Source organism: Aspergillus ochraceoroseus (genome assembly GCF_002846915.1).
Source record: "Aspergillus ochraceoroseus IBT 24754 chromosome Unknown P175scaffold_4, whole genome shotgun sequence".
Lineage (NCBI taxonomy): Eukaryota > Fungi > Ascomycota > Eurotiomycetes > Eurotiales > Aspergillaceae > Aspergillus > Aspergillus ochraceoroseus.
Genome location: NW_024468479.1, coordinates 1,153,734 through 1,178,334, shown reverse-complemented (window position 1 = coordinate 1,178,334; position 24,601 = coordinate 1,153,734). Strand labels below are relative to the sequence as shown.

General features: G+C 46.4%; 6 protein-coding genes across 6 annotated transcripts; 2 read left to right on the top strand and 4 right to left on the bottom strand.

Annotated features, from left to right (window-relative positions):
• The first annotated feature begins 896 nt into the window (after positions 1–896).
• On the top strand, positions 897–2,309 carry P175DRAFT_0479216 (autophagy protein 5). Its single transcript, XM_040895387.1, has 3 exons — positions 897–1,192; positions 1,264–1,693; positions 1,811–2,309. Exons 1-3 carry the CDS (start codon positions 1,076–1,078, stop codon positions 2,257–2,259), a joined length of 996 nt encoding a protein of 331 aa, XP_040752257.1. The 5' UTR covers positions 897–1,075; the 3' UTR covers positions 2,260–2,309.
• A 384-nt stretch (positions 2,310–2,693) lies between these two features.
• On the bottom strand, positions 2,694–6,771 carry P175DRAFT_0546775 (NACHT and Ankyrin domain protein; the record flags this gene model as incomplete). The annotated part of the gene is made up of 26 exons (XM_040900405.1): positions 6,185–6,771; positions 6,045–6,109; positions 5,787–5,978; positions 5,697–5,721; positions 5,081–5,629; positions 4,981–5,055; positions 4,941–4,959; positions 4,887–4,913; positions 4,733–4,784; positions 4,700–4,711; positions 4,641–4,666; positions 4,550–4,616; positions 4,446–4,501; positions 4,392–4,418; positions 4,257–4,358; positions 4,166–4,229; positions 4,062–4,144; positions 4,025–4,034; positions 3,929–4,000; positions 3,887–3,907; positions 3,807–3,859; positions 3,753–3,764; positions 3,628–3,713; positions 3,560–3,591; positions 3,253–3,535; positions 2,694–3,228 (listed from the first exon to the last, which is right to left on the bottom strand). Exons 1-26 carry the CDS (start codon positions 6,571–6,573, stop codon positions 2,694–2,696), a joined length of 2,934 nt encoding a protein of 977 aa, XP_040752256.1. The 5' UTR covers positions 6,574–6,771.
• A 1,386-nt stretch (positions 6,772–8,157) lies between these two features.
• P175DRAFT_0509384 (SAM and PH domain-containing protein) lies at positions 8,158–10,650 on the bottom strand (the record flags this gene model as incomplete). Its single annotated transcript, XM_040898420.1, has 2 exons — positions 8,158–10,497; positions 10,558–10,650. The coding sequence occupies 2 exons, from the start codon at positions 10,648–10,650 to the stop codon at positions 8,158–8,160; spliced, it is 2,433 nt and encodes an 810-aa protein (XP_040752255.1).
• Positions 10,651–14,119: 3,469 nt separating this feature from the next.
• Positions 14,120–15,020, bottom strand: P175DRAFT_0557553 (uncharacterized protein; the record flags this gene model as incomplete). Its single annotated transcript, XM_040900779.1, has 2 exons — positions 14,622–15,020; positions 14,120–14,232 (listed from the first exon to the last, which is right to left on the bottom strand). Exons 1-2 carry the CDS (start codon positions 14,719–14,721, stop codon positions 14,120–14,122), a joined length of 213 nt encoding a protein of 70 aa, XP_040752254.1. The 5' UTR covers positions 14,722–15,020.
• P175DRAFT_0493180 (uncharacterized protein) lies at positions 14,993–17,156 on the top strand (the record flags this gene model as incomplete). Its single annotated transcript, XM_040895945.1, has 2 exons — positions 14,993–15,125; positions 15,220–17,156. The coding sequence occupies 2 exons, from the start codon at positions 14,993–14,995 to the stop codon at positions 17,154–17,156; spliced, it is 2,070 nt and encodes a 689-aa protein (XP_040752253.1).
• A 4,671-nt stretch (positions 17,157–21,827) lies between these two features.
• Positions 21,828–22,430, bottom strand: P175DRAFT_0532225 (uncharacterized protein; the record flags this gene model as incomplete). The annotated part of the gene is made up of 1 exon (XM_040899945.1): positions 21,828–22,430. One exon carries the CDS (start codon positions 22,428–22,430, stop codon positions 21,828–21,830), a length of 603 nt encoding a protein of 200 aa, XP_040752252.1.
• Between the last annotated feature and the right edge of the window lie 2,171 nt (positions 22,431–24,601).

The window sequence follows — 24,601 nt, the reverse complement described above, 5'->3', positions numbered from 1 at the left end:
GATCTGCTAGTCTGACCACCTCTACTGAATTGTCGTCGTGTTCCGCAATCAATTCACTATTAATTTGTTTTTCACTATTCTATACCTATATCCTGGCGGTTCGATGACTTGTCAGACCATACGGAGAACGGAGAACGGAGTACAGAGTACAGAGTACAAACCCTTTAGGCATACCTTGTAAGCTCTGACTCCCGATCTATCTATCTACATAGGATGTCCGATGACCATTCTTTAGACACTAACCGAGTACTCCTGCCAAGCATGCGTCTCGCGTGGCTCATTCATGGTTCATGCCGCAGCCGCTGTCTCGAACCGAGCCGAACAGGGCCAGGCCATATTATATATTATACTACTAGTATTATTGGTGCGAGGAGTGTGGAGTACGCAAGGGATGCCGTACTATATACTATACATAACAATACCTACAGTCCAAACGAGGATGACGCAGTAGCTGATGAAAGCAAGCAAGCCCCTTGATCCATGCATGATTCAGCCCCAGGAGGCTGTTTCGAATTGGACATGCGCCAATAATCCAACCCTTTTTTTTTGCATCCAATATTATGTAGGTACGGCATTCTCCGACCCTAACCTACAAGTCGATTTGACCCGGGAATGCGTAATAATGCACCCCGGCCCCTAAATTAGTAGCTAAGCAAGGCACAGACCAACCGTATAAGGCCTATTTCCAAAGTCCCAAAATTTACAAAGTAATGAGGAGTACCTACCTAGAACATGGCAGGGGGATAGATGCTGGCGTATCACGTGTGTCGGCCGGGAAAGTTGCCTGTTTGGGCGTGTCCAGCATGACCTCGTCGACATCCCGATTCTTCGGTATTTCGCTCTCACATCTGGTTTCTTTGGCTATCCCATATTTGTGATACTATCTCTCTCATCTACAATAATAAACCTTGATCAATTCCAGCGAAGCAACACAAGATACAGTCACAGATCATGCTATAAGTCCGCGCGCGGGGAAGTCTACCCAAGGTAACGCAGATCAGATTCCCTCTCTCATCGCCAACCTATCAATATCAATCAACTAATAATATATCACTAGATAAATCCATCCCCCGCCATGGAGCAAGCGACATTGAATGACATTCAAAAATCCATCTGGGAAGGCCAGTTACCTTTGCAAATCAGCCTTGCTCCATCCGAGAGCCGCACCTACGACCAGACAGACCCATATCTTGTACGATCCGATGTCGATATCCAACTTGCGCACCGCTCAAGATTCACGGGGCCTAACTAACCGATGAGTAGATTTCCTGTCCTCGAGTCTCTTATCTCCCCGCGTTACTCCCCAGGCTCAGGGCTTTCTTCTCTTCGTCGCTCATCGACCCGTCCGCTGCTTCGCCCCACGACGGCTGGTTCTCGTTCGAGGGCGTACCGCTGAAATGGCACTATCCTATCGGGCTACTCTATGACCTCTACGCGGGGGCGGACCCCGCAACGAAATCCCACGACCTGGATGCCTCCACGGCCGGAGACCACCTCCCCTGGCGTCTGGTCGTCCATTTCAGCGACTGGCCCGATGACGAGCTAGTCCGTCTCGATGCCCACGGCATGGTGATGAACGATGCCTTCATTAACAGCGTGAAAGAGGCTGATTTCCTCCGCAACGGAACCGCAAAGGGGATCATGTCTTTATCAAAGGAGGACTCTTCGGGACTATGGAAGGCCGTCCAAGATGGTGCGTCCTTATCTTCCCCCCCCCCCGTTATATATATATATATATATATATATATATAAAAAAAAAGAAGAGAGAGAAATATCTAATCACCTCTCCTCTCTACGGGAAAACCAACAGTCGATCTCTCCTCCTTTCAACGAATCTCAAACATCCTCCTCCCCCCCCCCTCCCAGCCCTTCCGCAATTTCCCTATCCGTCTGTTCCTCCCCCTCCCCCCTAAATCTGGTTCCGACAACCCAGCCCTCAAGGTCGTGCAATCCCCCGTCCCACCAACAATCACCCAGTCTAGTCTTGCCGCCGGACAATCCCTGCTGCTGTCCTCTCGTGCCGGCCTGCCTGGAGCAGGTAGCGTAGCTGGTACCACCACGCAGACCCAAACACAGACTATCGGCTCGGCTCTCCACTCTCTTCTCCCGAATTTATTCCCTAGTCGGAGGACGCCGGTTCTGGCAAAGCCGGTGCTGCATGGCGCGGCGGTGCCGATGTCTGCGCCGGTTGAGGAGGTAGTGCGGTGTTCCGCGTATGGGGATGGGTGGGTGTACATTGTGATTCGGATGATGGGGTGATTATTATTATTATTTTTTTTCAATCACTTAGATCATGAATTGAGATAAACATTATTTTTGATGAGTGCTGCTACTGTATATCCTTTTCAGGAAATCACGTAGTTTTCACAACTAGAAATAGATGAGGAAGTGATATAATAAGTATATAAAAGAGAGTTAGTATAATTGAATAAAGACTTTCCAGTGATATATTTCCTTTAATTTCTGTTATATCTTCCAAGACTTCTGCAGAAAAAGAAATTTGCATAGATTGCTTTCTTGTCATTCATTATATTGGATTCGGGTATCGTGCAAGCGAAAAAGGGCAAAAGGGAAACAAGAAAAAAAAAAAGGAAACAAAAGGGGTTTTGGGCGGGTGTTTTCCATATTCCAACAAAACACCATCAATGCTTTCCAATTCAAGATGCTCGCTCAGAACGCAAGACTGAATAATCTCAAACAATTACATACGGCATCTCATCTCCCATTAGAGAAATCCCGGTACCTTTTTCTGCCTCTTGATCGTCTTCTTCGCTCTCCTTCACCCCGTTTGCCTCTAACTCATCGTCCGGGTCATCCTGGATCAAGTCTTCCTCTTCAATGACGGTGCCGACACTGTCTCGCCGGCTCGTTTCAACAGCAGGACGAAGCTTTCCATCAGAGCCAAACCAGTGTAGAGCGAAAGGGTTTTTCAGCGCCAAATCAAAGGCTGTCGTGCCAACTCCGTTCCCGTCATCGGCTTTGGCGCTGTCCGGTGCTTCCAGGGAAATATCTGCACCTGCATCATGTATGATTCGGAAGATGCCTTCTCGCCCTCGCTCCGCGGCTAGATGAAGAGACGTTTTCCCTTCCAGTGTGGGGCTGTCGACTTCAGCGCCGGCTTTAATTAGTAGTGAGACAAGATTTGGCCGTGGTACTATCGCAGTGACGGCAAGATGAAGCGGTGTTTCGGCATTGCTGCTTTGCAGTCGGGCGTTGACATCAGCCCCACTACAGAGGAGGAGGTGTATGTACTCTGCTATTTTGTCAAAGGCGTGGTCTGGGACTCCAGCTCCGACGTAGACGGCTAGGTGGAGGGGTGTCCAGCCTTCATTAGAGACGACGTTGACACTCAGGCCTTTTTCTACGGCGAACTTGAGAATATCTATGCATTCATCGTTGATCGGAGGTGTGATAAGAAGGAGGGACTCGCCCTTAGCAGTTAGGGCGCCGATTTTGGCGCCTCGCTCGACAAGGTACATGAACATCAGTTTATTTCCGGCTGCTGCTGCACAGTGCAATGGTGGGTATCCTTTCGCTGTAAAGGCCTCGATGCTACAACCTTGGTCGATGATTTTCGAGGCGACAGATGTGCTACAGGCCATTCGTGCCTCTTGGTGAATAAGAGACTCTCCTTCTTTATTCCATGCGTTGATGTCTGCACCGCCAATGACCAAGAGGTCAAATGCAACCCAGTGATTTGCGTAAGCTGCTAGCTGGAGCGCTGTAAACCCAGACAGAGATCGAGTCTCCACCTGTGCGCGGCGCTGGAGAAGCACAGAAATTGCCTCGCAGTTATCGACCATTACCGCTAATTGAAGAGGAGTAAACCCGTTCTCATTAGTCATATTAATGGAGGCGCCTTTGTCAAGGAGGTATAGGACGATACGGAGTCGCCTCCATTCGATCGCTATATGAAGGGCAGTGTCACCTGTGTGGATGTTGCGGGTGTTGACGTCCACCTTGTTTTTCACAAGCAACGCAACAGTTGCCTCATCCGATTCTGTCTTTACGGCCAGATGGGGACCTGTTGCACCCTCTTTATTCGCAATTTGAGCATTAACCGGTCGATGGAGCAGAATTTTCATGACTTTCCTTTGGCCATATTCTGTGGCTAGGTGCAAGGCTGTGCTGCCGTCGCGGGACACTGCATTTCCATCCGCTCCACTATCAAGCAAAAATTCGACCATGTCAGAGTTCCCACGGCTGGCTGCGCAGTGTAAAGGAGTGATCTTGAACGAATTATCGTTCGCATCAACCCTTGCACCTTGAAAAAGGATACGTTTGGATTTTCCCACGATTCCAAAGTAAGCGAGGACATGAAGGGGAGTCCAGTCCTGGGGGTATTTCCCTAAACCCAGCTCGGATGGAATTTTGGATTGATTGGTTAGCACTTGTAGAGGTGGCCGTCTCCAGAGCAACTTGTTAAGGAATGTCTTAATCAGAACCTGTATCGTTTGTTCGTCGTCCGAAACCTCACGCGCGTGATATCCCCAGTACCTTGCTGCGTAGCTCACAAATCCGCTCCCAGTACTCCGGGGGTTGGTTCCACCGTTGTAGTAGCAATCATCAACGACTTCATCCGGTGTAATAGCAGTCAAGCAGGTCTCGGCAATATCCTTTTGCGCCGTTGGGAAAAATACTTTGGCTGGAGTACCTGTCAAATACTCTTTGGCCGTCCTGTGCACGAAGCGAACGGTACCAGTTACGGCATCTACCGTTAGAATCCCAGCACTTTGAGTCTGTAAGGAATGTTCAAAGCTCATGGCTTCCTGATCCGCATTGCTCTCCACGATGTTAGTTGCGGATTTCAACTCCCCTACAGACAGGGGTCGAAGAGCATATAGAGTCCAATATACGAAGCAAGTGGCTTTCTGGTTTAAACTAACCACCTGCTTCATCGCTTCACCATATGCCTCACTAAGGCTCTGTGGCAGGTGAACCAGGGCTCGCTCGAAGAGACTCTTGTGCCTGTAACGCGACAGGAGATCAAGATGTATTTTGGCTAAGAGGAACCTAAAAAATCGTAAGATGTGAGTTTTGTGTAACCTTGACAATCTAGGCGCGGGGAGAGATAACTTACACTCCATGGCTTTTCTCTGATACCATGTTAATGACCTCTTGATATAATTGTGGTTCATCGATTTCACATAGAAGGGCACTAATGCTATGATCTTCCTGGATTCGCGACATAGCATACAAGTGAATGTCGCTAGGTGGAGCCATAACAGTAATATAAGAAGCAACTTTGGCTATAGGTGCCTCCCGTAGGGTTACTAGAAGCTGCACCTGGTCGGGGAGTTTCTGGAGTCGCGCAATAAAACGTTCCTTGTCGGAAAGCATATCTAGTCCGTCAATAATAAAGAAAACTTTGGAAAATCGGTCCACTTCTGCACGGATTGCATTCTGATACACTTTGGGAGAGGCCTTGCCTTTCATCATATGCTCGGAGTGATATAGAGAGGAGGACGCATAGGAAAGGCTTCGTTTGCGATAGATAAGCTGTGCAAGGATATTCTGAAGCAAATCCAGGGTTGTCTGTTCTTTCTCTCCCTCCTCCTGGCAAAAGATAAATATTGAGGCAACATCGGACGAGGTAAAGGTTCTCTGAAGTGAGTCTATTATAGCAGCCCTATAGAGACCCCATTAGATTCTCTGGGGGGCTGCATCCATTGCAAGATAGAATTCGGAACACTTACGACAGAAAGGTTTTCCCTACTCCAGCTATCACCGAATGAAGTGTTAGCATTGTGATTGATTTCATCAGCAAGATACGCGACGAAACTTACGCGGACCGACACAGTACAGTGTTTTCATGGACCCGAGCAACCATTGTTTATATTGATCATCATCAAAAATCCACTGGCCAGTGCCTTTCAGGCGGCGATTGCATAAATCTGCGAGGGTGATAAAATTTTCCGATGCCAACTGACTCGTGAAACCAAGAATACGTTCTTCAAATTGAAGGTCGACTTTCGGCCCTGTAAATACACGATAAAGTTAGGGGAGCTTGAATATTATAGCGAGTGATTGATCCTCCAACATACCTGATTCAGTCTCACGCCATAACCTGAGACTGGCTCGAATTTTCCGATCTAGGAACAACCGCTCCCTGTAGAAAGAGAGGGCTCCGAGTAAGTTCATAGCCAGGTTTCACGAAACCAGTTTGAAGGAGGGGTAAACCAACCCAGAATCAGGCTGCATCGAAAGAAGCAGTATGACCTTATACTGCTCTAGACGCGGTAAAAACGTCCGTTCGAGCAGGCGCTTCCGGTAATAAGTCACCCCGACCCCTCCAGGCTGAAAGTAGAGCTCCATAGATTTCATGGTCGATGCGAAACTCGTAAGAACCTCAACCAAGGCTCCCATTCTTGCGGTTTCCAACAGCCATTTTTCTTCCCCCGAAATGATACTGTCTTTGAGAAAATATAAAAATTCCTGGACGTCTACTAGAAGCATAATTGCACGATGCGACGATTCCTGGAGGTCACGGCCACCGTTGAAGCAGCGCCTGACGGCACGGGCAGACTGGGCCGCTTGCGTGAGCTGCCCCAGAACGGCTTGGATATCCGCCATGCTCCAACGCTATGTAAATGTGGGTTTTCACAAAAGTGAAAATATATGAATTGACATCGAGGTAGAAATGAAGTGCTACCAGGGGCAGGGGTGAGAGAGTGCAAAGGAAGGTGATCGTCAGTAACGGCCGTCAATAAAGAAGTTGTAAGAGAGTGGAAAGTAGAAAGTGGTATCTCTCAGATAAAAGACACTGACAGCCCAAGACAGACTAACCCAGACTAATCTAAGCAGCAATGAATAACATAACCATCAAGCATAAAATCAATTCATTCGTCGAGGCTTTAAGGAAGTATCAAGGGGTTCCTAATCGTCCGATGACTGGTCAGCAATGTTTGAGCCCCTCCGTGTATGTACAGCAGGCACAAATCGGCTGGTCACACCCGACGCATTGAAGCGCTTCACCTTGTCAACACGCTCTTTTCAATGCCTCTTTTCCAACCTTTTTTTTACAAGATAGGCCTAATTACTGAACCCAAGCTATTCTTGGAGTTAATTACCCCAAAATTCTTTGCTCTGAAGCCGTTTATTAAAGCGTTAAGGGGGTGTGAAGCGAGACGCGAGATCCTTCGAGGACCATCAACCCCCGCTTCGAAAAAAGAATCCTCCCTGTTGCCGCAGCACTCCATCGTGCGTCATATCAACAACCAACATTTCTGGGGTTGTCTCATTGGCTTCCCCAGCGAAAGCGTGCGAGAGAATCACGTCCCATTTCAAGAGCACTGGTGTGATCAGCAGCTGCAGCACTATGTCCCGACCACTCACGTCGAGCCTTTAAACGCCGGGCTAGTGCACCCTGGTCATCTAGATCCAATAGCTTCCATGATCGATCCCTGAACAGGTGATGACTTGAGAGGCACGCACACACCCAGGTGATCTGGCTGTTTCCTAAACATTGAAACCACCATTCTCTACCTCTTGATTGAGATTCTCGATGTAGATGGTGTTCATTGGATTCCAATAATATCCTTACCCCGCTGCTAAACGTCACATGTTTTTGAGAATTTCCCCCAGCATGCTACAAATGAATTTTCATCCATGTTTCCAGAGCAATTAAGCTACATATTTGTTACTACTACTGTTAGAGGCCTACCGATGCGGTATTTGCTTCTAATCATTTTCAGTTATCTTACGAACCTGTTATAAGTTTGATGGGTTTATTTATATGTTGTTACTAACAGCAATCGTACAATAACTAGCCTTGGTTATTTACATTCCCAGAGTCAGCAACCGAGTTCCAGCTCAAGTCTGCTATGAAGATTAGGCGAAGCAAGCCAGGCGTGAGCCGTTCGCTCGCTCAAAATGTATCCTATCTAGTGATGTATTGCAAAAGTAGACAAATGAAACAAAAATGAATATGTACGCCGAAAACAGAGGAAGCCAAATACTGCCTTCACTGGAGAAAAAAGAAATCGTCACGTCGTCACATTCAAATAAGCACCCCACAGGTGAAAAGTGTGAAAAGAGTGTCTCTGAGAAAAGAAAAAGCGGTACAGAAAAGAGAACAGTAAAAGTGTTGTTGGGTATCAAATCGGCTCTGGGCCAACATTGTAGTCGGGAAATAGAAATGTTTGTCGTTTTAGAAATTTAAAAGGGCTCTCCATTGAGGTTGACGGAATCACCGTTTTCTTGGCCCCTTCGGAGTGCCTTTGCAAGCATCAACTCCCTCATCCAGTCGATGCGTTCCTCCCTAGTTCTGACAGCAAAGTGGTGTGATTTTGACGCGGTTGACAAAAATGACTTTCGTTCGAAGCTACTGCTATTGTTGGATGAGGGAATTAGGGAAAAGGTGAATGTAGCGTCACCGCGGCCATTATTCACGCGCTTCAAAACAGTCTTCTTGAAAGCAGCAGTCAATTTTGAGTGGGATAGAAGGGAAGAACATGCGACAGCATAATCATCAACATCCATCCGCTCCAGTACTTTGGAGTCCCGTTGAGCAGCAGCTTGATCGGGGTACATACACAGATGAGTACCACGGAGCGTGAAGTGATGGTCCTCCCATTCATGGCGGATCAACTTGGAAGTCTTTCGCTTCTTCATCCAGCCACTATGTATGATGTCATTTGCATGCTCGCCTCCAGGACTGAAGGGATTGTTCCGGCAGTGAGCAGCCCGTGGAGTATTTTGGAGATCCTCAGGGGTTTCAATCGGGGGTAGTGGGGACCGTTCAGCAACTGGCAACAATGTCCGTAGATTTTGCCCATTAATAGCAGAGTGCAGCCGCCGATCGTTATCCGCTTTCTCGAGCACTGGTCGAGAATTTATATCTTTGCTTTGGGAGTGATGGCCTCCGAATCGCATATCTGGGGGAACAGACTGGGAGAAATATCTAGAGACCGCACTTCCAATAGGAATAGCAGTCAGAGGGGCATCACCACTAGATAACGGGGTGCGCTGTCCGTATCGAGGATCGTTTCGGTAAAAATCAGAAGGCGACAAGATAGCACTAGACGGGTCGGGCGACCTCTCTTTCCTGGAATCAGGAAATCGTCGCTGCTTTCCTAAAATGGAAGGAGTAATGGTACGCTGCGCAGAGAAGTTGGGAGACAAAGTCAGTTCACTTGGAGACCGACTTGGGATTTGCAACTTTGGTAAATGGCGAAGGTTTTCTGCAAGAGTAGGGTTCCCCTTGGACAACTTTGGAGAGTCAGCAAGGGAGACATGATCTGCAGGCGGAGTAGCAGGGTCCGTGGCTGATTGAAGGGCGCTAAGACGTTGGAAGTTGAGAAAGTTACGCACATTTTCCTGTGGGTCTCGTGGCTGCACAACATTCAGTCTTTCCCGAGATAACTGGACATCAGGAGAGTTGTTTGGACCCATGATATCGGAAGATGCAACAATCGATGGTAACACTTCTGACTTAGGTGTCTTTGCCAGAGTTTGTGCAGTAGCAGCATTACCGGGGTTCCCAGCGACAATCGATGGTATCACTTCTGACTTAGGCGCCTTTGCCAGAGTTTTTGCAGTAGCAGTATTAGCGGTGTCCCCAGCGACAAGCACTGAGCCAGCAAACCCCTCAAGCTGCAGGTCCTTGAGCAATCGAGCCAACCTAGTCTGCTGCTTCTGCCACTTGCGGCAGTTTTCTCCCTTGGAGCATACGTGTAGCTTCGGGAGTAGTTGCTCGATCGCAACAATCGACACTGAGTCTTCAGGAACAACATCAGCACCGCGTCGGCCACGTTTATGGCGATTGTGGCGCCGCTTCCGCTCCGATGATGCAGACCCAGATCGGGAACTGCAAGGCTCGTCATCCATGCTCGGGCTGGTACATTCGACTACCCCAACATCGGCGGCTGTTGTTTTAGGTGTCGGCGTATCCTGTTGTAATAAGGGATCTGGGGTAGATGACCCTGAATCACAGGATAAGGGGGAAGAGCTAGAATAGCTTCTCCGTAATTGTCGAATACAGGCCATCAGTTGATGCCTCTTCCCAAACGACGAGATCTCCAGTTCTTTAAGGTCATCTGCTTGAAGTTCAAGAAGGATTGATCCGGAAATGTCATTGATGAAAAACTTTTCTATGACCGAGTCCTCAAATCCCATTGTCTGCATCCATTGGACAACCTGGTTAGGAGACCATTTGGCAACGTCGTCCCTCGAGTCGTTTCGGAATACGAATGGTTGAGCTTCTTTCCTAGGTTCCAGTGCGACATTATCGGGTACAGGGGTGGGCTTTCTCTCTGGCTCTGGTTTGGGCACTCTATAGTATAGGGAGGCTCTGGAGAGATCCGTCTCCACTATAAAGTCGGGTGTCACTTGCGGTCTGTACTCAAGAGAGTCCTCCGAATTTCGGAAGAGATGTGGACCCACGGGCCCTTCAACAGGGTTCTCATCGAAATGGAAGTGGAATGGAGTTAGGCCGGTTGAATCGGGGGTCTTGATGTCGTCTAAAGTAGATAGAGTGGTAATACTCTCTGCTACCAACTGCAATTATTTCAAGTTAGCGACATACTATTTAGAAGGTATGAAAGAGACTGCACGAACCGAGTCCACGCTTCTGTATGGAGAGCTGTCCGATGTACGATCCATAGAATCCGTATCGTAATCCGTATCAAGAATTTCTGTAGCATCTGACATGGCTGACTTGGATCGAGAGTGCTCTAGTTTCTTGGATTGGAGGAAAAGTTTCTCCTGCGCCTTAATAAAGTCAAGAGAGGGCTGGAGTTCCGGGTTGGCAAACTAAATTGAAAGTCAGCCTTAGGTTTATCTATCACATCAGCCAAAACGATTACCATTTTGGATATGGGAAGAGGCAGGAGCCCCATGAGACAGAAAAAAGGCGAGTCTATTCAATGGGCGCGAGAAATATAATGCTCAGGAAACGGCTGGGGTACTTTGGTGGACAAGAAAACGGGGCAGAATAAGTATGATTGTCTGCACCTTGGGAAGGAAGAGGGCGAGTTTAGTCAGGTATCGAAGAGCGAGGGAGCACAAAGTCGAGTCGTGGGATCACCCGGTGTTAAGTATACCCAAGTCGGTAAAGGTGTATCTTCTGGGGTTCCGACCCTAGAGAAAAATCCCATTACGCTATGGCTAAAGGCGCCGGTAGCATATCACTGTCGTCCAAAACGGCAGGATTCATCCTGCGACAATCGTCCCTTGATGGATGTGATGAAGTGAACTTGTCAATGCAGGAGGGCGGGGAGGCCAAAATCACGACGAATAGACCTGTTTTGTCCCATTGTCTCATCAGCTTCCGTCCATTTTATTGGCTGCTTTGTGGCACGATAGGATTTCGCGGCGGCTAGAAGAGACCCCGTTAGCCCAATCGTATACTTAGGTTGGCTAGACTGCAGAACTTAGAAATTTTATCGCTGCGGCGAAGGCAACACGGGGGAGGGGGGAGACGCAGTGTGATAGATTGGAAAGGCGGACGCTCCTGTTGTGATCACGGATGATGGCTGGATGGGGAGCATCTGTTGGTCGGTGAAGCAAAGCGCTAAAGCAGCCTGTTTGATTTGATCACCTCCAAAACTCAAAATACATGGATGTTGATAATACACATTTAGGTACGGAGTACCTACCTTGGTAGCTTCTCTGTTCATATTTCGCATGTACTTTTATGGTTAATAATAGCTCTGGCTTTGAGAAATTTTCTGTAGTTAGCCTTGATCTCTGAAGTTTATAATAGCTTCTTGTTCTAATTATCCATATTTAGCATCAACTTATGCAGCCAATATTTCTAGATATGGTACTTTGTAGTAGTCTGAGGAGCGGCACAATTTGCGGTCAGTCCGCTCCATTTTTAAATAAGTTGAGATGATCCTTCTGCGCCTTGATCTGTGCTGCTATGGGAAACCTCTACTGTGCGATCACATCCACTTATCACTCTTAGGGGTTGCGACTGCAGCCTCAAATACCACTGGATTTTCCATCTCTCACCCTCTTCCCCCGATTCTTATATTGTCCTCATCCCTTAATCACTTCCCTTTTTTCCTAGTGTGATTGACATATCTTTAAGCCAATAATGTCATTTACATGCAGCTCTCGGCTCTTGCAAGTGATGCCTCGAAGCGTGGCGTTGAGCCTCGAAGGGCATCAGCGTATTTGCTAGATACCTAACGATTCAACTCCTTAGGTAGCTGATCACACTTCAACTACTACGAACACTCAACCCGTTACCTGTGAGAAACAACCCCGCTTGCGACGCCACTCCCTTTTAATTAAAATTGTTTAGGGGGTCGTATAGGCAGTGGATCAGTACTTAGTATCTACTCCTATAGGTTCTTACCTCCATACTTGGCTAATCAAGTCTGAATACCTAGGTACTACAACGTACAGCCCAGCGACCGTTATCTGACCTGATATTACCTACCTGCTCTCATTTTTCTCATTGCCTCTCTTTTCTCCCGATCTTTTCAAATAAAATGCGACCTCGTGTGGTTCGCCAGATACCTCAACTTGAAGTTGACTCATTCTGAACTTGATAGACACGGACGACGTTCCTGAGTCTGTTTGTGATTGGGGCACAGCATCCGTTTATTGCCTTACGGGATGATTCTACCATATGCAGGACATCCCCAGTGTAACCGACGTTGACTTGACAGTTCTGAAACCACACATAAGAATTAACAGGCGTGAAAATATCCTCAGTCTTGCCCTATTGTAGAAGAATCATTCTTTACTAATAAGTCGCTGGGTTTCCTTCCCCCCTACAGATTGGACTGCTTTTCATCTGTGAAATGGCCTCCACAAATATGGTAGTAATCAGATAGGTTATCCAAGGGAAAAAAAGGTTGATCGGGATTCAGCCAATTTTCTACAAGTTAAAAAATAAGAAAGCCCGCCAATCACTCATATCATACATTTTCTTCTCTTAAGCACGGCTAAGTAGCAGAGTCCGGGGCCTCCGCTGTCGTGGTTCTCGTTCAAATCACCTGGTTAGCATATCGCACATAACATCGTCCTCTCTAGAATAAATGTAAATGCTCAACCACTTGATTGGGAGACGCAGAACCACAGTCGGGCTCTCAATTTCAAAAAAAAAAAAAGATATATTTCAGCCTCTAAATCCTCTTTGTGGAAATACCTGCGCTGCGGCATTTGAAAAATATCATCCCCGCACGTACAAAAAAATATTTCCGGACTACAGTGTCTTGGGGTATAACCCATTAGGTACCTGGGGAGCAAGGTCAAGGAGATCAGGCGATAAAACGACTCCATCTCAAACTAAAAAAAAAAAAAGTGAAACGCTGTTTCCAAAAAAAAATATATATATTAATAAAATAAAACAAAGAGTTTCTATATCAAGATGAGCCATCAATCATTTGGGCGCTTCCAAGATTCAAAATTCTGGAAACCAACAAAACAGGGGGATAACACTCTTGTTTGTGGATGAAAATGATTCGGACTAGCCTGGGCGTCAACTGAGGGCGAGGGGTTCGGGTGATTCGGCCACGGTCGCTGAGAATCAGGATGCAAAACCAGGTACATTCAAACTTCAAGATTAGATCACAACAAAGATAAGTAAAACTGCCAATTCCTGTGATTGCCATGCAGCAAGTGTTGCTAATTATGACTTCGAGCGCTTACGCTGAAAGGACAGCATCCTGGGCAGACAATTAACATCGATTGAAACCAGGGGCCTATTAATAGAATCAAGATCAAATGTGACAATTCCAAGCGTTTCGAGAGCTGGTTATCGTCAATTACCTTATTTAATTAAGACAGGGGTCTATCTTGCCGCCCAAACTACTAGGAATTAAGCGGAATTATGTCCAGGAATTGGCGGTTAAGAGCGTCTACTGATTGGGAGATCTGGGGAGAACGAACGCCTCCCAACAAACCAGACCCTATCATAAGAATAGATTGTCTGGTTCGGCACGGGCCATGCAGCTGATCCGGCTGATTGTTGGTTGAAACCCCCGGAAGCGCCCGCAGTGGGCCATCTTAGGGCCAATGGCTCTAATGCTCGAACCGCTGATGGTTGGAGTTTTCGCCAATGAAGGAGTGTAGACGCTGTAGAGAGAAGCTTGGCATGCACCTACTGTTGTCACTTCACAAATAATACCTCCAAAGAGTGTTTCATCAGTCGCTGGGAAGGCCATTAAATAGAAAACATTTCATTCTGAAACAGATTGTAGCCAATGGCAAGATGGTATTTATGCATGGTGAGCATGAACTGACCCTCAGGCCATGTCTTGTCTGCGTTGATAATGACTGTAGAGAAGAGAAGAAGAGAAACCACCTCATTTTGAAGGCACTCAAAAAGAGAGAGAAGGGTTCGAATACAGGGCTCTACGTCCAGAAAAGAAATTCCATACAATAGAGAGTGATAAAAAAAAAAAAAAAACACTTTCAGTCAAGAATAAATTCCCCCAAAATAAGCGAGGACATCACCACCAAGTATAGCGCATATAGTCCCGAGCCGCGGCGCCAACTATACCAAAGATGGTGCAAACGCTGACGAGGGACCCCAGCAACCCTCCAGTTCTCAAGTTAGTCTGACCTTGATCATCCCCAGGCACACTTGCCCACCAGCAATCCAAAATTAGCTTTCATGTTGTCCGTTATTCGTCGATTGCACTAGATCTCCTCCTCCCACCCACCCCGCTCGCGCTTTGAGATGCAGTCTTCATGCATCTCAGCTAGCTCAACCGCCGTCCATTGAGTAAAAAATAGAAGCATCAAAGCATGGTGCATTGCCATTTTTGGATTTAAAGCTCTTCATCTCCAGAGATATTAAGGCATCATGTCCAGCACCAGTTCAGTGAAGTTGTCTTCTCATCAGTCGGCCTCCACCTTCATTCTTCTATATCCATCTTGAGAGATACACTGCAACATACCACAGGTTGTTCAGAGTGAGGATTGGATTGGGTCCTATGATCGACTGTGTTGACTGAGCCAACATCTGCTGCTGCTATATCAACTCAACATTCCCCGCATTACGCAACATATCTGGAGAAAGGATAAGCTCACCATGTCAAGCGCTGCCGGACCTAGCACACAGCCGCGACCTCCACGGTCAATCAGTGCGTGGGGACCTCCACCTGCGAGTACTACTAGGAATGCTGGGAACACGGCAACAAAAACTTACAAGCGTTCTCGTTCCGGTTAGTGTTGATGGCAACCTTCATTCAAAGATTAGCACACTATTACCGTAATCAAAAGGAAATGTACTAAGTAACTGACCGTGGGATCTTGCAGGTTGCTATACCTGTCGTTTGCGAAGGAAAAAATGCGACGAAAGTCATCCAACCTGCGGAGCTTGTACCAGTCTGGGGGTCAGTTGCGAGTATCGAAAGCCAAGCTGGTGGATCAGTACTCAGGCACGACTTTTGCAAAAGGAACAAATCAAAAATAAGATTAGGGAAACCAAGGTTATGGAAAAGGAGGCCGCCCTAAAGAGTAGGTATCACCATGCCAATACGTCCGTCGGTCTAACGAATCCCACCCACCCAGAATACATGAGACACGCGCTCCCATCGCCACCAAATGGTGCCAACAAATCCCAAATGGAGACTAGTACACTCGAACCCTCCACATCCTACCTTGCAACCCCAACCAGCGCTCCACCCATTACCACTCCGTATGGGCTTAACACTGGAGCCGGGAATTCAACATTCATCCCGGCTACATCGTCTGTGCAAGATCCTACTACCTCTGCACTCACCTCTACCGTCAATTCTACCGTGCCCCCGCCGGTCCCCACCTCCTCCACAACGACAGCACCAGCTGGGCAGAGTGAAGAGTGGTATCAAGGATTCACAGATCCCCCACTTCACGCACCAAATAATGCGGCTCTAGGCTCTTCCTCAGGGTCTACCTCCCGCCCACTCTCCTTTTACTTGGAAGCTAAGATGACCAAGACCGACAGAGAGCGGTCACTGCTATATCACTTTGCCGACAACGTCTTGCGGTTGGTGTTTCCAGTTCTCGATATCCATAAGGATGGACAGTCACGCGCTCGTGAAATTCTGAATTCTCTTGACTCCAACAAATCTTACTTTCACTGCTGTCTGAGCGTATCTGCCATCCATCTCAAGACTATCAGGAAGAACCGTGGGAAGAGAGTTGACAATGATATCATGCGACATCGATATGCAGCTGTTTCGGAACTTTGCAAGGCCTTAAATGCTGACAATGGCCATGATACAATTCTCGATGCGACACTAGCGATGATTTTCTTCCATTGTTCCGTGGGTTCACCGGACGACTCCATGCCAGATATTCCATGGAATGAGCACTTTACGGCGGTTACGAATCTGGTCGAAAAGCTTGGTTTTGTCGAACCGAATCCATACATGATTCTTCCGTTCAGCATGTCCCTAAGCACCTGGATCGATATTTTGGGGGCTACGATGTTAGGGAAATCACCTCAGTTCGCACACAACTATCGAATCAAACATCTAAGCGGGGTTTCATCTGGGTTGCGAGAACTGATGGGCTGCGACGATCGAATAATGTATCTGATTTCGGAAATTGCGTGTCTCGAATGTTTGAAAGGAGAAGGTCTTATTGATGACTATACAGTCTGCAACCATGTGGCTGCAATGACTGCTCAACTGGACCACGCCGAAAAATCGGTGGATCCTACTCTAGAAAACCCGCTGGCTTCAGGCACCGTCGATGTCGGAAAACTAACCAAGAATATGACGGCTATCTTTCGCGTCGCAGCCAGGATCCACCTTTATAGTCTCCTACCTACATTTGCGCGCGAACAGCAAACTACCGTTGACTTGGTTCAAAACGTTGCAGATCTCCTGCAGTATATCCCCTCCGGCCCTTCCGGATTCGACCGCTCTCTCATTTGGCCGATGTTGATCACAGGAGCATTCTCGACCCCCACCAGTTCCTTCCGTGCCCTTCTTACAGAGAGATCGGGCGCTCTGGGCGAAAGTAGCGACTTTGGTAGTTTCGGGCGCATGTACTGTGTTCTCCAAGAAGTCTGGAGATTATCCGACGACCCAAGCCCTTCTAACTACGCCGAGTCCGGTTTGCTTGCCTCTTCCTCGCGTCCCAGCTTTGACCAGACGGCATTACCTTCCCCCGGTATCGACACTATCGGACAAAGAAATAAAAGGCCGACCGTCCATTGGAGAGATGCTATGCGGCGTCGGGGATGGCAATACCTACTGATTTAGGTCAAATCCGAATTCTAGGGTACCCTAATTTAGCTACTTAGTATGTCCAGTTCTTTCTTTCCGGCTCATCGTTCTCAACTAACACCCGGAATCAGTGAGATTGGACAAATGATATTCGGCGTACACAAGGTTGACATTTCGGAGAATTAGGATAATTTCGATGGTCGATTTATGATTGGTGGTAGCATGTTGGATTTTCTTTACTTCACTTCTTCTGGCTTGACTTGGTTCTATACGATAGGTCTCGAAAGCAAGCCTGTTCACACCTCAGGCCCTCGTCTTCATCTTCCCAATATACCATACGATCTCTTATGAGGAATGGCTTATTTACTTTTCTTTATACTTTCGTTCCCTCTTACTTTACCCCTTGACCTTTTTGTCTGAGTGGAAATTGTGGAGTCTTAGGGTTTATTAAATTTATTTACTTTCTACTGTTCATATTGGGGGGTTTCTCTTGACGAATTCTACTTGTGTATGTTGAATCTCATCTGCCTCGTCCCTGTGGTTTCTTTCCTCTTCATTTAATGTCCAACCTACTTTTTCCTTGGAGAAAGTATTTCGGCTACTTTTTTTTTTCCCTTACCATAGTATTATTCTGCTCTCTCCTTTTTTCATGATTCAAATTGTCGACAGGTATAACTGAATCCGATTTTCGGCTTATTTTCTCTCCACCACATCTTTATATATATGCCAAGTCTAGGACACCGTAAAAATAGGCAGTTTAACTAACTTGAGTAGCCACGTAGGTACCTAGGTAGGTACCTAGGTATGTAAGAGGCCATGCAAATGACTCTCAGATGCATCTGAATAACATTGAAGAACCCTACCTCGAAAGGAGCCCTCAACTATTTTCTAGCCCCTAGTGCATACATAACCTTAGCTTATAAAATCTCTACAGGCAGAGGCTATCAATATTGCACATTATCATCATCATCATCATCCGTACATTTTACTACTAGTGCATATTTAGATCTCATCTCCGCTATATACTTTAGATATATAGCAGTTTGTCCTGTATAAATGAAAGTGTTAACAAACTCTAGGGTTGTTGGTCGTTGGTCGTTGGTCGTTTGTTGTGAAATATTCCCCCAGGCCGGGAGTACGTCAAAATACTTTGGTTGGCAATTAATCGTAAAGTTGCTCGGACTTCTCTAGCCTCTTTCTGTGGTCTCGCTTTGGGAAAGGAAGAAAATCCGACACAGGCCGATTTCAGCTTACTTCGAGTTTACCTAATGGTATACCTAGCTAGGTAAGCTTCTTGGCCCGTACACACCGTAGATAAAGGGGTCATCACCATGCCCGAAGCCGATTAAGTTCCCAAAATGACAAGAGGACGATAATTCCAGTAAAAAGAATGAGAAATTATCTATACCATAAGTATAAGAATTAATTCTCTCCACTGTTCTGGACGGGGACCGCCGGGAATCCAGTCAAGTTTTGCGCCTTGTACCAACCAACCGCTGCATGCACTTATTTGCGCTTCGGGTCGTGTTGTCTGAGACAGGTACCTATCTATGTTCGGCCCATAGGTCTTCTAGAGTATTTGAGGCTTTCGGGAGGGACTGGGGAGGTTATCTTCGGATCGGAATTGGAGCGTTCGAACGTCAAGATTTATCTAAGAAGATGGAGGTGGGGGTCTCCGGTTTTTAGCTCTGTTAGCGACGTGCTCGACTTGAGAGTATCATATATGATGAGGGTTTCAGGAGAGGGTCGTCTTAGGGAAGCTTATTTCTTATTCCACGCCCAGGGCCACACGCAGAACTATATTTCTGCTAGGTTATAAGAGCAACCATACTGAGATTGAATATAATTGAAGGAGTTCAAATGGATTTAAGGCATGGTAAGCGTAACGTAGCAGAGGAGGGTGTCTGCGGGCATATTTGAGAAGCGGGAAGAGGATAAGACGTTTAATCGTGGATGGTAATCAATGTGCCTAGAGGTAACTGAAAAGATGGTACCTGAACTGGTCCTTTATCCTGGTCTATCTTGTTATCTTGCCATCACGCCTGGAAAAATGAACGTGAGAACTAGGATCCAAGATTTAATAAACAAGGACTAATGCAGGTGCTTGGAAAATGGAACTGTAGCTATGTATAGAACTTTGGAGAGGATAAAACAATAAAAGTGAGAAGATAATGACGCGAGACGGGTTGAATGAGGAGAAATCTTTATTTAGAATCGGAAGCAATTTCGAGAAAGCAATGTTGAAAAGATGAGGTGGTTGCTATGCGCAACTCTGCAGGTAGTAGTGGGTAGTTCTAAATATGGATTCTTCACAAATTGCAGTCAGTCGGGGGGTTAAGCGCTTAGTGAATGAAGAGGACATATCATTGGGCTGGGGCGTGAGAGTAGTTCTAAGTAAAGATCTTGGATGGTGATAGGGGTGCATTAGTTTCATCCAAGGAATTCTAAATATATAGAGATTTAGAGAGTATTTGTAGATTTGTGAGAGCGAAAAGTGCATGAGATTATTACTCTGCACCTCGTAGCATCGATTTCTGGGGGGGAAGCTCCGCAGTTGCTCTGAGAATAGAATCCAAAAATAGCTGCCGGCGCTTAAGAAGCCTGGGGTTGTGGCCAACGAACATACAGCGTTCAGTCCTCGAGATGCAGGATCCCTACAACACTAGTGTTTCCAACTGTGCGTGCGACAAAGTCTTTTTTTTTAAGCCCTACTAAACTATGTACTCCATACATGGGAACCTAGTTTTATGGTTTCCTATTTCTAGATATCTCCCCTTATCGACATCAGCCAATCTCCTCTCCGCCAGGATCAGACGTCCATTCATTTCTATAATTATAACATTTAATATCTCTAGCAATTTAAATGTTTCTTTTTTTAGTTTCTACTGCCGTCTGGACAGATATACTTGAGAATCATCCCCAACTGCCCTAGCCAATCCCCTCTGCCATCAAGCACAGAACATGCTCGGATCGACACTGTATCTCTTCCGCGCTTCCACAAGACTAGCTCAGTCATCGCTTGAAGAATGGAGCTAGCTGCTACATTCCTGCCTTGCTGGAAACCTTAGATCTACCCTTCCTGAGTGCTCCCTATGCATGTCTTTTGGTTCTACAAGCCTATCATGGCGCAAAATCTAAAAAACAATGTCGCTGAAAATAGAATCCAAATCACACTAATCCACACGGCAAATAAATGAGTTCCAGCATGAGGTAATGTGGTGCGTTTGGAATGTATATTCCAAGTTTCCCATAGTCGATAAACCCATCTAAATCCAAAATAGAGCCCTCTCATTGGCTCTTTGGCATCTCACTTCCTTCCACCGTCTCTCAGGACAGCGGGGACACGAGGAAATAACCTCACCGTTCCAAATAAAGACACCAATCGTAGACGTAGATTCACAGGCCGATATGTGATGGCTACTTTGCTCCCTACATGAATTAGCTATTAGGTTGAGCCCATAAATTGGTGATGCTTTATTATCGTGTTCTTCTATAGAAAGGAAAAAGGTGTTTCGTATTACCGTCGTATTACAGGTATACCGATACATGTACGTACTGTAGTACTACTACTATATTCCCGCTCTGGCACCATCCGTATACTAGTTACAGCAATATCATTGACAGCTAAAGTTAAAAATTAAATTAAATTAAAAAACCGAGAGGCGTACTCACTCGGAGCCGCCTATAGTCAAACGTCATTTTATTCGAAAATCCCCTTTGAGCGCCTTCCTCCCCCCAGTACTCCTCCGTACTCAGCCGCAAAAGCCAAAAACTACACTTTCTCTCCGCAGAATAGCCACCCAAGCTAGGAGTCATGAGTAAACGCCTCGCAATAACTAACAAAGAAAACAGTCGCGAGACCAGTGAGTGCTTGCATACGATCAGCCTGAATGCTGGCACGTGGGAACCCGGGTCCGACTCCCAGCTCAGCCCCAGCCATCCAACAGAGAGCAAACGCCATAGAAAAGGCTCCCAGCGCTAGATCGCTCCTATTCCGTAAATTAGCCCCCGTGTATTATTAAATCCGATAGGTTGGTTTCGGCTCCTCTGATTGTTCTTTTGGGTTCCTGGCGCCAAACGACCCCGTGTCCAGTACATCCAACGGATTGCTAAGCCTATGGGAGGGAGGGAGGGAGGGAGGGACTCGGTTGGCTAGTTCTATAGAACTAGCGGCCTCCATGCGAAGGAATATGGAAGCGCATTGAAGGATACCTAACGAGTCAGGGAAATTTACTGGTTTGGTTTGAAATACTAATAATCATGCTTCAAGTTTATGCTCGTCGTTACCTAAACCTAGCCTAACTAATCTAACCTAACCTATCGAGAAGCTCTAACGCCAACATAGAAGGGACAGGATGAAGACAAGATACCAACATGACACGCACAGCTACAAAAAGAGAACTAACACAAAAGAAAACTCCTTGCCTCTGGCCTTTTTCAAGTGACAAATCACATCACGTTAACTCGCTTAACTCCGTTTCCTTGAGTCCAATTGGGCTCGGTTTCCAAACCGCCAGGGCGTGGATACCGGCCCTTCTAGGAGAATGCACTTGGGATAAGCAATCATAAACAACACGCAATAGACAGACAGACAGACAGACAGACAGACCGAGAAATAGAATATAAGAAAATACAGAATAGTAGAGGTGCATCATCATGTAATCAACAAAAGTAAAGGCAATATTAGGTCCAAACGAAAAGGATCAATCATTTTTTGTTCTGGTTCACCCTTCTCCGCTTTCCTTTGGGCGGGGGATCAAGAGAGGGCACGCGCTTGAATCTCATGGGGTTTGTCCTGGCGTACTGAATGCGAATCGTCCTTTCGTTGGTAATGGGCGATTCCGCGTACCGCGCTCTCCGTTCTACTGGCGGAGACTCGACTGCCGAGGCGTACAAGAATGTTGGGGACACCCGAATGCGATGGAGAGAACCAACTTCCGCTGAAGCCCGCGGTGCGTTGGTCATAAGTGAATGAGGAAGGGGTCTGGTGCGATTTCTGGCTGTGGTCATCTCGCTAGGGAAGGATATGGTGGAGGACGTCGGCGGGGGAGAGATAGGTGAGGGCAGTTGCTGGCCGAGAGACCAGTTTGAAAAGGCCCCATCATCAGACTCGGTTGGACTACCGAATTCGGGGCTTAGAGCTTTGAGAAACTCTGTATAAGCCAGAGGAGGCGGTACCGAAGGGCCCTTGCCATCGGTCCGTTTTGTGGGCTCTGGGTTGCGTGTGGCCCGAATATAGTCTTGAAGCTCAGATGGGAAAATAATATGACTTGGTGTCTTTAGTGGATAAAGTTCCGGTCGAGGAGCCATGATCATCCAGAGCTTATAGAGCAGACAGGTGAAGTATCAAAGAGTAAGAAAGTATGATGACTGGTGGTGAAGGACAACAACAAGGCGACGACGGTGTTAAATAAGAGCAGGACAGAGGGTGATATAAAGGAAAGTAATTAAGCGGGACTCGAAAAATAAGGAGGGACCGATGCAATAATATAACACTCGAGTCCAGCGGAGCAGATGGAAGGATCCCGAGTCTTGTATAAGAAGCAACAGATGAAGAATCAGAACACCCTGTTGGTTTCCGTACGCAACGGCGGTACAATACCAGTACAGAGTCGTTGAAAACGGTATTGATACGAGCTAGCTGGAATCCAAGGCTAGTCCTTAAAACGTTAGCATTGCTAAGGACAAGTCCAAAATAGAAACACCACAGCGGCTCCAAAAGCTAAGAGGATTCAACCACATACAGTGAGTGCCCACTGTCCTAGACCTGCTAAAGACAGTGTACTAATTAAAAAAAAAAAAAATAATAATAATAAAAAAGGGGATAAAGAGGTATAGAGTCAGGTGTGCCCTGTTTCCCTTTCTTTTTTAGGGAAAGAAAAAAAGAAATCAGCCGCCTGGCTGATTTCCAATCGTGACTCAAATGACACGAGGACAGCCACTTGGTACCTAGGCAGTCCGCACCAAATGAAGATAAAAAGAGGATGGAAAGAAGAAAAAGTATGGGATCAACCCAGCCTAAAGAAATCAATAAAAGGAACCTGTCCCTGTTATGAAAAGGAATGATAAACTCTCATCACTCATGAATATATCACTTCTCCTTATATGCCCTTCCATTCTTGCCCCCTATCCCATCTCTCCTGAAACACAACTTCGATAGCTCTGCAGCTTTTGTCGCGCGGCATACAAGCCAGTTTCAGACCTGGAGGGTTGGGATGAATCTTCACTTAGTTTGGTATTTACTCTCGCACGGGTCAAAGGTACTTCATATTAGCGAGGCCTGCCCGCGCTTCCAGCGAGCACGGCGTTCGTCCGAGCGAGGCGCGCGCCTCCCTGATATGTACACCCAATATTAGCCCCGGATCAAATTTAGAGTGGGGTATGCATTCGAACACCCAATCAAGCAGTGTAGACAAGGTGAAGATTACTATGTAGAGGAAGTGTTGGAACCCTCTCATAAAGTCAATATTGTAAAAGAATGAAATTTTGGTCCTGTGGTATCCTAAAATATCCCTCTCGCGTGCCTTAACCTGTTGCATAATAGATTGCACTGCGTTCTTGTTGGAAAGATTACTGGTACAGCCTGGAGTGTAGTCGCTCGGGCTAAATTCATACAGAGCAGCCAATTTGCACTTACAGCCTATCAGTTACAAGAGCCAAACCCTCCAGATTATCTTGAGGCATAATGGAATTCTGCCGAGGGAATATCTAGGGGTAAGGAGTGCTTGGATAACAGCCATTTATTTTAGTCCTGATTTTCTGTAAAGTATACATACCCGGCTAAAGCTAAATTTGCATGGATCCGATAATAAATATCCCATTCTACATTATTATAAAGTCCACAGTATAGCATAGTGAATTACACCGCTGATTTTGCATTATAGTCTGAAATTCTTCACTCCTATTTTCCAAAGCTTGTTGTTTCATCCTGAGAAAGCAAGAATCAGGGTCTCTAGAGGGCAACCTAAAAGCACGCCGCCAACTGTAGTTCCTCAGTATAGCAATAATAACAAATCCCTTAACTATAGGACGGACTAATGAAGCTTTGTTCCACAATCCGCGGGATAGAATATCTGTACTGCCAGTAGTCAGTGTTTGGTATTGTAGAACATTACAGAAGAAGATAGTAGCCATGAACCCAAGCGAATACGATGTTGGCACATGTCAATATCGCCCAGGAGTCTCGAAAGCGCAGTAGGAGGCAATTGGTCTGTGACAGAATATGGGTCAGAATCAAAGTTCAGCGTCACCTTCATTGGATATGTTGAATTGAAACCAACCTATGTAGAAGCGGTACGACAAAAACAGTTTGCTAAAGCCAGCATGGGAATCAAGCATCTGTAGGTTCTAACAAATGGGGATTAATCTGTCTTTGATATCAAGGTAGTATGAATTAGCATGGGAGTTATTTCACCCAGGCTTATTCTTCAACCTATCTATCTATTTTTTTTATTTATTTATTTATGTACTTTTAAGCTCAA

Excerpts from the sequence above, each read along its gene's own strand:
- P175DRAFT_0479216 (XM_040895387.1), top strand. The coding sequence starts at position 1,076 with ATGGAGCAAGCGACATTGAATGACATTCAAAAATCCATCTGGGAAGGC. Across the intron at positions 1,193-1,263 it reads ACCAGACAGACCCATATCTT|ATTTCCTGTCCTCGAGTCTC; the intron begins GTACGATCCGAT and ends ACCGATGAGTAG. Across the intron at positions 1,694-1,810 it reads ATGGAAGGCCGTCCAAGATG|TCGATCTCTCCTCCTTTCAA; the intron begins GTGCGTCCTTAT and ends GAAAACCAACAG.